This window comes from Nymphalis io, chromosome 20, assembly GCF_905147045.1.
Source record: "Nymphalis io chromosome 20, ilAglIoxx1.1, whole genome shotgun sequence".
Lineage (NCBI taxonomy): Eukaryota > Metazoa > Arthropoda > Insecta > Lepidoptera > Nymphalidae > Nymphalis > Nymphalis io.
In genome coordinates, this window is record NC_065907.1 from 6,124,845 (window position 1) to 6,139,732 (window position 14,888).

The window sequence follows — 14,888 nt, forward strand, 5'->3', positions numbered from 1 at the left end:
GGTTAAAGATCAATGTGCAATGCTGTTCGTCTGATCGACTTAATGTGTGAATTTTATTATTATTCGTAATATAATATTGTCCTTGGTTCGAATTAAAACCGTTTGTTCTAAATGGTCAGTATCATACACGCCACCGAAGAGGAATCCGGTGACAGGTGATGGAGTGGTCTTGCCGCCTCCGCGTCGCCGACATCCGGCTGCCAGCCTGCGAGGTGCCTCACCAAACAACCCTAACACCTACATGCTCGATTACCTCGAACCCCAACCCACCCATAGATATTACACTCAAGAATGGCCTCCTATTCCAGCTGAATATTATGTTCATTCTACTACAAAACCTTGTCAAAATATTCGCAAGACTCCTTATACTTTATTGGGCCTGCAAACTGATGATCCTGAAAGAGTTCATCCCATTATAGATTCAAATTCTCTTTCTCCACACTTAGTGCTCAATAAACATTGGCCCCCATTTCCAGCTCAACACTATTTGGAACCACAAGAACATAATATTCCTCACCATCCTCTGCCACCATATGCCTTTGTCGGCATGACTTCAGCCTTAGGAGAACGTCCTCAACCTGATTATAAATATAATCCGATACCAACTTTAGATGGACCAATTGATCCATTTATCATTTCTAATTTAGATCCTCCCCCAACTCTTTTCAAGTATGAACGTGATGGTCCAATTCCAGATGTTACGCTACTTCCAACTACACAGGGCCTTGGTCCTATTACCCTAAGTGGTTTTCCTCCAATATTCCATAAACATGTTCCAGGATACCTTTTTAAAATCGACCGGCATGCTGAGGACTTCAATCATAAGACGTACTATGTAGACTATGTTCGCAGAAGAGAAATCGGTGGGTGCTTAATTTCGACGTCGAAGGCACTATTTAAACTGATAAAATATTTAATCCTGGATAAAATATTTTGTCAGTCAATTTGCACAATTCTACCGAAGTACATATAAAATGCTTAATTTCAAAAGAACATCGAGACGATTCCTTCAAGTCTTTTAATTAAGCACTCAACTTTATTATTATTTGCTTTTTTTGGATCTAAAAGATATAGCTTATAATAATTATAATTTTAATATAAATTAGAAATTGTTAGGTACTTGTAGTTTTAATTAGGTATTGTCTTCTAATATTTAGCCTTGTCGCGTTGTCATTGTAATAGGACTAGTATTTAAAATTAGTGTAATGCTACAGTGACTGTCTCTTTTTTGTTATTGCACGCATATTAATTAAGTAGGTATATATATCGTTTTCCTAATTATGTTTTGTTTACAGATGAGTACGTTTTATTTAGTAGTACTTTATTTTTTGTTTATATAATATTTGTGTATTTTAGCATACCTTAATTACTTATCTATTAAAGTGCAATGTATTTTTATTTGGTGTAATTACATTAAGTAAATGTGTCCTCTGCATGACTTAACGTTGTTAATTATTTTATATTATAATAATTGATGATTATTGTATTCAAATTTAAATCACATGACAATTGAGTAATTTTACATATTATTATGAGATAAAAACCAAATCCCTTAATGGTTTTAAAGCCCTTTTAATTTTAAATTGTTTTTTTTTCATTTTATTGTTATCAAATAATTGATTAACGAATGTTAAGCGCATACTTACCCGCATTGGAGCAGCGTGGTGGAATAAGCTCCAAACCTTCTCCTCAAAACGAGGAGAGCAGGCCTTTAGCCCATTTGTGGGCCATTCACAGGCTGTTAGGGAAGCGCATACTGTTCTGAATTAAGATTGTCCTTCAAAACAAAATATTCCAAACATTGTTAAAATTTACATATTGTTTTGCATTTAAAAGCTTTAAATGTATCCATGATAATAAATGATTTTAGGTACATGTTTATTGATAATATAAAGGTTTTGCATAATTTACAGAAGGCAACCCCATCACTGGCGACGGCTACAAGTCTCTGAACGGTCAAATCAATACAGTGACGTCGATAAACGGTAACAGCAACATTCTTCACAATCGCGTTCCTCCCGGCGGTTTTTCTTCAGGACTCTGGTAGACTACTGTTACCTGAACGAATCACAGCGGCCAAAACTATATCAACTGCCGCATTTCCAACTGGCCGTTGATAACTTTTTCATGCGATTCTTATTAGAATAATTGTGTTGTTCTTGAATTTCAAAACAGGTTATTTTTTTAGTTATGTTAACCCATTCCTCGAAATTAAATTAAAAAAAAATACCATCTTATTCGAAATGGACCACGATATTAGAATCAATAAATTTTACTCGATATTGCTCTAATAAGAATCGCATTTTCCATTTAAACTTTAATATAAGTAGTTTGGTTTGCGGTTCAAAACGACGCATTTATTTCGCTGATATGATATAATTGTACTTTCTTTAATCAACTAAATCATGTAGTTTGAGATGTTAAGTAACTTGCACATAAAATCTACGTCCACTAAAATTGAAAGGGTATATGTTGTTCATAAAATCCTTAGCCTGTCCCAGTAACATTTTATTGGATTATTTAGTATAGATTATAGATATTTTTGTAATAGTAACATTTCGATAGATATAAAATCATAAATTACATACTAGTGTGGAGATTTGAATTTTTAGTTAACATTTTTGAGCTCAAATATTTAAGCGTTGTCAACGTTACGAGTTCGATATTTCAAATGTCCTAGCTAACTTAATTTAAGTACATAAAAATTGTAATCTATCACTTGCAAGCGCATGTTACGCAAATATTGAGAATTAGGAGTGAGGATACGTATCAGCAATATACCAAAACGAATAGTGCCTTGATTGGTTATAAAGTGAAAATTCTTAAAGAATCAGAGAACGTGTAGGTGCTTGTGTAAAAGAAAAGACAGTGATTATATTATCTATATTTCACAGTATAGAAATAGTAATCATGCGGCACTTGGGCTAATTGATATAATATTAAATTAACTTATATATTATTCAACACTATTTTAGGATCTTAATCTCGTTTGTTGAATTTCATTATCGTAATTTAAAATAGATGGTATATAGAATGCATTTATTTTGTCTGTTTATACATTTTTTTAGTTTATTTTTTACTCGTTTAGATAAAATGTAAATGTCTTTGAATCTTGGTAGATTATCTGTTAACAGATTTAAAGGACCGTACTTTGTAGTTTTGGGTTCGTATTTTTATGACTATTATTCTTCTTATAAAGCAAATGTAACAGACGTTTAGAATTAGCATATCATCTTTGTAAAAATGTTTAATAATTCTAACACTAAGATGCTGACACCTGGCCTAAATTTAACATGTTAATAGATAATAACCACTATTTCAAAATAAAGTTTTTTTAATTATTGTTATGTTTTTATATATCCTTCCCATGCCTGTGTACTTTCTAAGGTTAGGTCCCTATCCCATCTATCTGGGATTGATGCAGTATGTATTGATATTTAATATTTTAACACACTTTCTTCTTGGCAGTGCTTTGGATTGTGGGTTGATTTTCCTACAACATATAGATAGTTATGCTGTTTTACATTCGCTGGTTATATCACCCAAGGGCTGATATGTATTCGTTCAATTCTACTTTATTAGAACCATGATAATAAGACAAATAAAATATATAAAAAATGTTTTTAATAAATGTGTGATTATAATATTTTAGGTTTAGTTAAAATAATGAAGTGTTTGTTAGGAATAAATATTAATTTGAGGTAGGTAATAGCCGCTAGCCATAATAGTTTCATTCTGATTATTAATGAGTCTTAATTCGGCCTACTTATAAAAAAATTATAAAAATAGTGAAAATATGGATCATTACTAGATATTTCATTTTTTTTTAAGTTTACATTTATATATATATATATATATATATATATATATAAATTTAATAATTCAGAATAGGCTAAATATACAAATGCATATAATCCTATTAGTAGTTATAATATACTCTTTGGCATTTAGTTTAAAGTTACATTCAAAACATTGGATTCATAACATAAATAGCATTTAAAAAAGGGTGGAGTTAGCATATTAATATTTCAATTATATTTAATTAATATACCTATGTAATTTAATTAATGGAAAAGAGTACCAACTGTGATTTTAATAGATGCTTCTTAATCTTCATGCCAAAGTGGTGTTTTAAATTTTAATTTACACCATTCTCTAAAAGTTCTTTACAAGAACAAAAATTATAAATAATTTCAGAGCCTGGATAAAAAATGTTTTATTTAACAGGAAAACAAACTTGTTAGTAGATTAAAAAAATTTATAACAACTAAAACTATCATATTGATTGGTATTTTTTATAAATTAACTAGGTACTATGTACTAATAAAATTAAATATTATCTATCAGCATTATCCTCTACTTCAGTAGTTTTTAGTGGGTTGGTTTTTTTAATTCCTTTTTCAACCTGCATTGGTGATTCAATTTCTAATGTGACTGGTCCGTCATTTTGTAAAGCTACTTGCATGTAGGCACCGAAAACACCATCTGAAAACAATCCAATTGTATTCTCATCGATATATTTTTATTTTGAAGAGAGTATGTTCAATTATATATTTTTAGTGGTTGAGTTAGTTACCTTTAATTTTTTCTGGTTTGTAACTGTTTCTTAATAATTCAATAAATTTGTCATAAAACTCCTTGGATTTTTCTGAAGGCATAGCATTGTGAAAATCTGGTTTATTGCCCTGAAAATTTTAGACTAATAACTTCAAAAAAACAATAAATATTTTTTGTCTTATAATCATTATTAATTATTGGAATCATTGCACTGGTAGATGAGGACAAACAGGTATTGGAGCAAAAGGTGAACCTGTGGAAGGGTGTGCTAGAGAGGGGAGGTCTCATGCTAAATGTTGCTAAGACCGAGTATATGTCCTGTGGCAGTACGGACCCCGAACCCATAAAGATAGGCGGAGAATCCGTTATCAAGACGGAAAAGTTTAAATACCTCGGGTCCGTACTGCACGAGTCTGGTACAGTCGACCACGATGTCAGAATAAACGCAGCCTGGGCTAAATGGCGGGAAGTCACCGGGGTAATGTGTGATTCCAGGATACCAGTGAAATTAATGGGCCTTGTGTACAAGTGCATCATCCGACCAGTCTTATTGTACGGCAGCGAAAACTCAAAAGCTCAGTGAAAATGCTCTGCAAAGAGTCTTTGGGCCAAATATGATAAAAAGTTCAATTCCATCATTAATCTTTAGATTTAGAAAAATGTATTAAAATTATTACATACATTTTTTATTATCCATTATTATACATAACTATATGACTTACCTTCCACGTGTTGTATAAGGTAAATTGACTAACACATAAAATTTCAAAATCATTATCAACAATGCTTTTCTTCCATTTTTTCTCATTTTCATCATCAAACAGCTTAATGCTTAATATTTTGCGAGCCCTGTATTTGATTAGCATTTAATTAATAAACTAGTATTTTAAAAATAAGTTATGTTTACTGCATCAATTAGTTAAGAATTTCATGTTGCTTACATATATTCCATATCTTTTGAATTATCGTTGTTACAAATACCAATAAGTATGCAAGCTCCTTGACCTATACTGCTAACAACTTCTCCATTTACTGGCAAAAAAAGAATTATTTTATTATTTTGGTTACTACATATATGCAGATTGTTTATTTGAATACAATAAGAAAATAGCATATCATAACAACTTAATTTATTCACCGGTAACATTTGCATTCATTACACGTTGAATTATTGCTTTCATTATGTTATAATATATTTAATTTAATTTAAAAAAAAATCAATTATTAAATATATGACAGACAGACAGTTATGATATATAACTATATCAATTCAACAATCAACACCTAAAGCTGTTAGCTGAATAGCTGACAGTTGACACTTAACATGACAATTGACATTGTTAATTGAGATTGACAGATGTTTTAATTTTTTCTTATTTATTTGACCGATCTAAATAAAATTTTTTTAAAGTTATATTCCCCATGGTAAAAAAACTTTAGAATATTGTAGGGTTATGGTGTATAAGAGTTAGATAAGACTACCCATCCTACAGTCAGTATTTAAGTTCCTCTATATACATACATAGTCAAAAAAAATAGAATTTAAAAAAAGTGCGTTAAACAGTCTGTTATTTATTTTTACTGTAGTTTGCTTCTACTTCTACGATCTAAATTGTAGCTATTGCGTTTATTATAGACGATACAGCCATGTTACGCCACCTATTATGATCGGCTGAAGTATTCTTACAATTCTGTCAAGTGTCACGAATATAGGTTAGGTAATCAAGAGATGTCGTTGTTTTGCGTATGTTTGCTTATAATAAAAAATAATAATCTACTTTTTCTATAGTTTAACTGTGGGACATTTAGGGTCGACAGATCGTAAAGGAGGCATACTCAATACTGTCACTTAATGACTTAGCTTGGAGCTTATTAATTAACCACACTGCTCCAATGAGGGTTTGTGGATACTCATATAATGTCTTAATTTTAGTCTACAAAACATTTTAAATAACTGTATACAAAACAGGCCTTAAACTTCTACCAGTTTTTAAGATCTTAAACTTTATTTATTACACAATGTATTTTTTTAACTCGCAAAGCATAGGGATATATATTTTTTTCAAATAATAGGACAAAGCAAATTGAAATTAATTTATATATTGAGCTAAATCATTTAAAAAATTGTCATGATTGAATTTCACGTTGACACGTGATATGTTAATATAATATTTAAATATGGAACACTTTATGTTTCTACTAGTTTATACTCTACATGTTATTGCGCCTGTTAGTTAAAAATTGCAAATTAATTTTCAAGTATTGCCTGTATGGAACTTACAGGTGTAAAATAAGCCGAAAATAAAATTAATGTCAGCTTTCCTATCAGTACAGTTTTATATTTTATTATAGCTTTAGGTGGTATTTTTAAGTGAAATTGTTACGTTAAAATTAAACGAAAATCGCAATATGAGTTTTTAGTTTTCTTATGTACTGTATGTAACATTTGTACTTCTCTAACGTATACTAAGTTGCAGGAAAAAAATTTATTGGAAAAGAACGGAACTGATGCAACATTTGTTTGGGTGCATTTCCAATTTTAGTGCCACATGTACCAACGATTAAGTGAATCGCTTCTGATCCAAAGACCTCTTACCTTTTTTTTTAATGCTAGGAAAACGCATTACGCGTTTCCCCCACGGGAACAGTATGTATGGGTATGGCTTGCCGTTGTTTAAGGCGCTGAGTGCGCCCCAAACATCGGAATACCCACTAAAAAACCCGCGGTACCCTTTCCGTCTTAACGAAGAGCGCCACGGGATCGTTTGCGCATGCTACCGTGACGGTCTGAGTGCTGGCCCGCCTATGCGGACCTCCATTGTGGAGGATTTCCAGGGTACTCGGAGCCTCACCTCTCTTAGAGCTCTTAAAGAGCTCTTACCTCTCTCAACTGCGCTAATTACTTTGGTTTGATAAAGGAGTTTAATAACAACATACAATAATTATTCAGACTAGTTTATTTTAAAAATAACAACGAAAACTTATTAATATTAACATTAATTAATAAACTGAAACAATTTTAAGCGTAAAACTTTAAGTTAATCCTAATATTAAATAGGGTGTTGTGCAATTCAAATAACGATATTGTTAATACTTTATAACGACCTAAGTATATTCGAAATAATTCTCCCATCTTTTTGTTTTTACTTGTATTAATTAAGTGGTGTTTAAATTTGTATTTCTTTACGTTTGTGTTTATTTTTTTTCGCACAAATGACCTAATTTTTTTAAAAGAAATACATAAAATAAATTTTATTATTAAGGTCTCTGAATGTCGTTCAATTTTACAACAAGATTAATCTATATAGTTATTCATAAGGATCGAATGTAAACATGACTTATATAAAACTTCATGTTTGTTAGCATTCCAGCTCGATTAATACAAAAAGTAAAACAGAGCAGTGTTGTAATTACTAAGAAATAGTTTAGTAAATATATTTAAAATCATATGTTCTATAACATTGTAGCCTTGTTACGAAGTGTGGTTATGTACAGTTATGTTTATTTTATACAAATCAAATTGAAATAGACAATCAATTTTAAACCGAGTATAGTCGTACATTAGTTATTTTTTATCTATACTAAAAACTGGCACAGATAACAATGAACAAAGAATATTTAAAAGAATATACACCTAATGTACGTAAATTGAACACAGTGGTAGTTCTGTGTGCAGCTTAGATAACTAACAACTATTAAATGCTTTCTAAATAAACAAAAATATACCACAAAAGTAAAAAAATGTTCTTGTTATGAAAAATCAAGAAATTTAGTACATTTAGGGACAAACTGACGGTAACGGCTTATAATCAGTACTTAATTTACACTCTAGGAGTATTTTTAAGCTTCTTCAGCTTTATAAAATTGAATATTATGTATACATCTACTATTTCTAAATATTTCTAAATTTTGATTAAATAGACGAAAATCACAAGTTTTAAAATAAGTCTTAAGAAATAACAAATAATAAGTATTATTATTATTATTCCGTTGATTTTATATTTTAATTAGTTTGAATTTGTTCCTAACTATAAATGTTAACTCATATGGGCATTGGACGATTAGTTTAAAGTATTTTAAATGTGTTTATTTTAATTCATTTTATCTACTCACTCGATCTTATTAACAAAATATTAATTAAAATGTTTATATTTTCATCTTACAATTATATTAAATCAAATCCTATTAAATAAATGACACAGAGATATATCTAGAAACATCAACAGCCTCGTATAACAACCTCAATATGTTTACAAGAAAAAACGGTTCCCTATATTAGCCACAACTTTTTTAATTAAGACACTGCATTTAAAGATTATTGCCGGAAGGTAAAAATAAAGTACGAGCTAACAAATATTTACCTTCATCAATAAGTACTTAAACAAAATAACAAAAGCTGATCACAACTATCATTACCCTGAATCTAAATCAGTAGTAATATATTATAATATGTTCATTTCTCACATTATATCTTCATTCCATTATTTAAAAAAAAAAATTTAGACTTTGGGTTCTAATTTTAAGGGCTTATTTCGGGCATCCGTCGGAGGTGTTAAGGTGATGAGACCAGCGGTGTAAAGACGAACATGTTCCAAATAACGCTTTTTATTTTCAGGGTTGCTCATGACAGCAGCAACGAATTCAGAAGTTTCTTTTTGTAGAGCAACGATCTTTTGTTGTATGAGCCTGTTTTTCTGCATGAGAGCGATTGTTTTCCATGCTAACTCAAGTATGACTCTATTTTGAGCGGCCTTATCTACTGTCGGCTGCTGAGGTGGAGGTGCAACCTCTTCAATTGGTGGTGGTGTAGGGATCCATTGTAGCCTCTGTAGGCGTCTTGCTTCACGCAGACGGGCTATTTGAGAACCTGTAACAATAAATATTTCTTTTGTTAATATTTATATTCTTATTAAGAATATATTAACGAATTATACCTGTACACCATTATTAATAGTAAAAATCAGCTAGTACAAGCGGCAGAACAATATGTCATATGAAGTTTTCAATACATTGATAAAACATTTTGGTTACGATTTTCCAACTAAGTACATAGCCGAAAAGCATTAAAATTACATTTAAAAAAGTAAATAACATATTAATTATTGATGTATGTGTGACGCCTACTTGTGTAAAAGAAAAGTTCTAGATATTAATGGTGAAAAATAACTTCGTGAACTGCACTCACGTTATGAGAACGTGTGCTCAAAAACAAGCCAGTAAATACAACGTGCTTGGGACACGTGCAAATTTTATCATTGGAGTAACTTTATTCTATATGAGTTTATTGTCTTCGTTTGATAATGGAACGATAATAATTAATTACATACACACATCTATATACATATATAATTATATATACAAAATAATATAAATATCAAAGATATATTGATCTTGGATATTTAAGTTCACGTGTTCTATGGGTTGGACATTTGGTCGGAATCGAAGTTATTTAAACAATTTGTCACGTATTGAGGTCAATTGAAAATAGAAAAATCAATATTTAGCTTGAGCTTACTTGTATGTAAGGTGAGCATCAAAAGAGCATTGAATATTTTTTAAGTTATGTATAACTTATGAACTATGTTATTTAATATATATATATTTAATTTCAGCCTTTAATATATATTATTGAATTTATAATGAGCCGAGATGGCCCAGTGGTAAGAACGCGTGAATCTTAACCGATGATCGTGGGTTCAAACCCGGGCAAGCACCACTGAATTTTCATGTGCTTAATTTGTGATTAAATTCATCTCGTGCTTTACGGTGAAGGAAAACATCGTGGGGAAACCTGCATGTGTTTAATTTCACTGAAATACTGCCACATGTGTATTCCACCAACCCGCATTGGAGCAGCGTGGTGGAATAAGCTCCAAACCTTCTCCTCAAAAAGAGGAGAGGAGGCCTTTAGCCCAGCAGTGGGACATTCACAGGCTGTTACGAATTTCAGCCAGGGCCGCCGATCTATAACATTATGCATCTGCGCATATAGTTCACAATTGTGTAAACATACATAACTGCATTACCTAGCCCCCTCACTATCGTAATTTTATTCCATGGGGGGCAAATTGACACGATCTGAGAAACATCATGAAAAAGACCACCGTCTTTATGTTCTTTCCGAGCCAAGTATAACACCGCTAATTTCCTAACTCCGATCTTCTGATAATTGCTTAACGGAAAAATGCAATTACTGTTTATTGGCGCACCTGTGATTTGAGCCCAGGATATAAACTCGATATCTGCAGCCTTATAAACTAGCTACTAGATCAACAAGGCAGGTAATCTTAATAACGAGACTTTAGTTACCATTATTTTGATTTGATAATGACAATAATAAATAAATGATTTAAAATATTTATCGTATATGATTTACAAAAAAAATATATATACAATCTTTTATTGTATATTTTTTTTAGATGATTATTTTAAAAAAATGGTTCTCTTTGAAACTCATCTAGATATATACTGTTGATTTAAAGAATAGTATAATTTCAGAAATATATAAAATATGCTATTGTCTCTCTTTATATTATGTTGTAGTACTGACAAAGTACCATATTATGTCTATAAATAAAAATTAGACTCAGTTTCACATTCATATAATAAATACCTACGTCTGGTTCTCTCTCTAGGAACGGCGAGATAACATTGTATTCTGTTAATAATAATTTAATTATATTTTAATGTATGTTTTTATGGTCTTGTACAATTTTTGGTATTAATATATTTTGTGCTAAATGAAGCAGACAAGTTTTTTAACATGATTGCCCAAATGTACTCGTTGAACAGATTGAAAAATTGGACCTTTAAAAGTGTCGGCAATTTTATTCAAGAATCGACCCACCAATTTAAATCAAGGTTAAGTTTCAGGTCAGCAAAATTCATAAACAGGAAAGAGGGTGAATCAAAACCAATACTAATACAAATAAGGATGTTCATAATATTTTTATATAACACTGATACCACTGATACTAAGTGCGAACTCAACGGTTTTATTTAATCTATAATTTAACAATACATTTCGAAGTTAGAAATGTCTTTATGTCATTATCATAATCTAAGATAAATTTATATTTGAAAACTTAGGATCGTGTATTGCTGATTAATAAAGCAATAATTAACAAAATATATAGGATTTACTATGTAAAACGTTGTATGCGATTTTTAAGCAATAAAAAAACATAAACGTGGTAACTGCATGTTTAGATAAAGAACGATTTAAATTGATGACATTCTGTTAATTATAAATAATCTTTTCGCAGAAACAGAATCGTCATTTGTAATTTCATACGTGGCCACTTTATTAGAAAGTAATGCAAATGTATAATGCATACGTCATATTATGCTAAGTTTTTCTTAATTCCGTATAATGTATTGATCCGTATCACAGACAATCTGCCTATAGCTAGGTGAATGAACCTATATATAAACCTTTATCTAGTCTCTATCGGTAATTATTCATATTCCTTTATGCGAATTGTATTATATGCGACTGTTATAAACTATGTATACAATTATTTTGATTATTTTTTTTTGAACTTACATATAATAAAAAAATATAATACGACTATTGCTATTGAATGGACTTATGTTATTAAGTTTGTAACGATGATAGAGCATGTTTGCTCCAGAATTACTATGAGCAGTTAAATGTAAATATGATGCGAGTGTATTGACTTAGATTTAAATCTATAATCTTAGCAAAGGTAAACATATCTCGAAAGTGTATCGTAATTATTACAGTATATACTTCAAGGGGATGAAAATATATAATATGTATTATGTAAGTATATAATATATTTAATTATTAAGATTTTTTTCATTCGGGCATTCATTCATTGTTTTAAATATTTAAAATATTATATTAACATAACTATTTTCATAACCTATCAAAGTTTTAAGATTTTTCGAATTTTTTAACCATTTTCAAAACATATTCATAACATATTGATAAAAACGACCTTACGTTAATATCAAAACATAATGTGAAAACATCAAATATTGCAGCTATTTAATTTGTTTAAAGTGAATTGTAAACTTTGGTGTTTTTAAAACAGAATATTATAATTTATTTTTAATTATATTTATTTTATATAAATAACAAAAAAAAAAAAATTTTCATTAATATTATTTAATTAAATAAAAATATCTTATTTAACACGCAACCGAATAATATGAATTTGAAACAAAAATATGTAGAGACACACATAGCTGTTTTCCATAAAGTGCGGTAGGTCAGTGATCAGTCTGTAAAGCAGTTACTTTTGTCAATTTAAAATAGTTAATATAAAAGAATAACTAACCTCTTTTTATTTTCCTTATCCTTTTTTCACACATGTTTGAAGAACACAGCTTGTTTATACAAACACAAAAACAAACAAATTTGAAAATACAATGCGAACACAAGTAGAACAGACGCGTGTGTATCGCTCGAGATTCAAACACGAAGTTGGCGTACTGGGTTGGGTTCTGAAATCGAAGGCCCGGGCGGCCGGTCTTGCCGCGAGGCGTCATAGAGCGAGATGGAAAGCTTATTGTCATGCGAAAATTCGAATTTCCACAAAGAAGTGGAATAATAATAATTAATGACGTTTATGAATTTTATGAACATTTCACAAATATAAGATTTTATTATGTACGTTCTAAAGATAAATTAAGATACAAGTAGAGTAATATAGATAACATATTTTTAGAACTGATAATTTTTCTCTGTTATACGAAGCTTGTCAGTTTTAAAAGCATAATCATCAAATCTTAATGCTAGACAAAAATTAAGCACATATGCACCACGCACCATCAACTGTATATTGCGTGGACTTTTATATATTTAAATGATTGTTTAAATTAATATAATTTCAATTTTTATAAGCAAAAACACAAACACTTGCTTAATTATTAATTATAATATAAAATACTAAAAAGAAATATTTTTATTATTTAGTATTATTTGCGTATGTATAAATCCTATTATTTATGTTTAAATGAAACAAGAAAAATTGTTTTCCCTAAATTTGGGGTAATTTACCCGCAATGTGTAGGCGCGGTCGCTTGCTAGACGGAACTCGCATGGAACAACACGTGTAGACTTGGAGCCAGAGACTGTTATCATTATCAATCAGAAAGGATTCACAATGACTGAATATGTCTCTTTTTTATTGATTAAACAGTAGACAAAACTAAAATTGCAATATATTTTTTAATATACTATAAAAAGTTTAAAACTAAATCAAAAATAAACTATATCAGTTTAAACATTAAATATAAATTGGTATTTCAATGCGAATTTAGACGTTGCTCGTGATAATATTTATTAAATAAAATATATTTAGTTTTTTTTTTTTTATATATTTAGTTTAGCAAAGAGCTTTATGTCTTAGTTGAAAACATTAAATAAAAAATAATAATTAAACTTCGATTAGAATTAGATATCATTAAGATAATTTGTAACGTGAAAGATAATATAATCAAGAATAGAAATATTGTGATCATTAATTCAATATTGTTTCATTGACAATGACATTGGTCACGTTAAAAACTGACTAAATTATACTGAGCCGTTTTGTATAATTATTATAAATAATACATTTTAAATATTATAAACTAAAACTAAATTTTTAACGATATTAAATATCTTTTTTCAAAACATTTTTATTATATGATTTGAGTATTCCGTGATAAATATTGTTTAAATAATAGTAATAATCGACATATAATTAACTCATTTCCTTTGAATTATTTTCTACTTAAATAGACATTTAATGTTATTATTTAAATAATTCTGAAGACCATAATAATATAAGAATTAGAGTAGAGACTATTTTGTAATATTTTATATCATATTGGTATTTAATGCCGTTAAATTCTTTTATTCAAGACAGAGGAAGCTCTTTCAAGCTATTTGAATAGTCGGAGCTTTTAAATTTCATATAATTTGAAATAATTGCCTTAATTGGTTTTCTCTATTTATTTAGTTCAGAGGATTAATAACAATATAATTTTGTCACGTTACAATCGTTAAGTAGCTCTACGTAAAATACACGTTGCAGTGACGAGAGACGTGTGATCGCGACTGACTCACCGCGTACCAATTATGAGAATAGTCATTGTTGGTATGCAGACGTACAGTAGTTCTCACACATAGCCTGCCATCTATAGATAATATTACGCACACACAGAAACAAATTCAAATATTTCAAGTAATTACATACGTAATAGGACAGATGATATTTACCAGTAGAAATTAATTTAAAATCAATTTTTTGAAAACTCTAATTTTCAATTTAAAAATAGATTGTCTATATCATTCGATGTTGACCGAAAATACTGAA

The 14,888-nt window shown here is 29.6% G+C and overlaps 3 protein-coding genes across 9 annotated transcripts in view; 1 reads left to right on the forward strand and 2 right to left on the reverse strand.

Annotated features, from left to right (window-relative positions):
- Positions 1-3,343, forward strand: part of LOC126776410 (microtubule-associated protein Jupiter) — a 113,159-nt gene extending 109,816 nt beyond the window's left edge. For 3 of the 6 annotated variants that reach the window (XM_050498914.1, XM_050498911.1, XM_050498913.1), the window contains 2 exons: positions 120-212; positions 1,914-3,343. In XM_050498914.1, coding sequence (XP_050354871.1) covers positions 120-212; positions 1,914-2,047 — 227 coding nt within the window. In that variant the 3' untranslated portion in view covers positions 2,048-3,343. The remainder of the gene's footprint in view (positions 1-119; positions 213-1,913) is intronic. The other 3 variants (XM_050498917.1, XM_050498912.1, XM_050498916.1) reach the window with 1 other exon arrangement.
- Positions 3,344-3,970: 627 nt separating this feature from the next.
- LOC126776427 (D-aminoacyl-tRNA deacylase 1) lies at positions 3,971-5,797 on the reverse strand. 2 transcript variants are annotated; one of them, XM_050498944.1, is made up of 5 exons: positions 5,683-5,719; positions 5,499-5,589; positions 5,280-5,406; positions 4,577-4,685; positions 3,971-4,485 (listed from the first exon to the last, which is right to left on the reverse strand). In XM_050498944.1, exons 1-5 carry the CDS (start codon positions 5,708-5,710, stop codon positions 4,337-4,339), a joined length of 504 nt encoding a protein of 167 aa, XP_050354901.1. In that variant the 5' UTR covers positions 5,711-5,719; the 3' UTR covers positions 3,971-4,336. The 2 variants fall into 2 exon arrangements, with proteins under 2 accessions (XP_050354901.1, XP_050354900.1); XM_050498943.1 differs by having other exon boundaries at positions 3,982-4,485; positions 5,696-5,797.
- Positions 5,798-7,503: 1,706 nt separating this feature from the next.
- On the reverse strand, positions 7,504-13,030 carry LOC126776439 (uncharacterized). Its single transcript, XM_050498958.1, has 2 exons — positions 12,864-13,030; positions 7,504-9,424 (listed from the first exon to the last, which is right to left on the reverse strand). Exons 1-2 carry the CDS (start codon positions 12,895-12,897, stop codon positions 9,057-9,059), a joined length of 402 nt encoding a protein of 133 aa, XP_050354915.1. The 5' UTR covers positions 12,898-13,030; the 3' UTR covers positions 7,504-9,056.
- Positions 13,031-14,888: the final 1,858 nt, after the last annotated feature.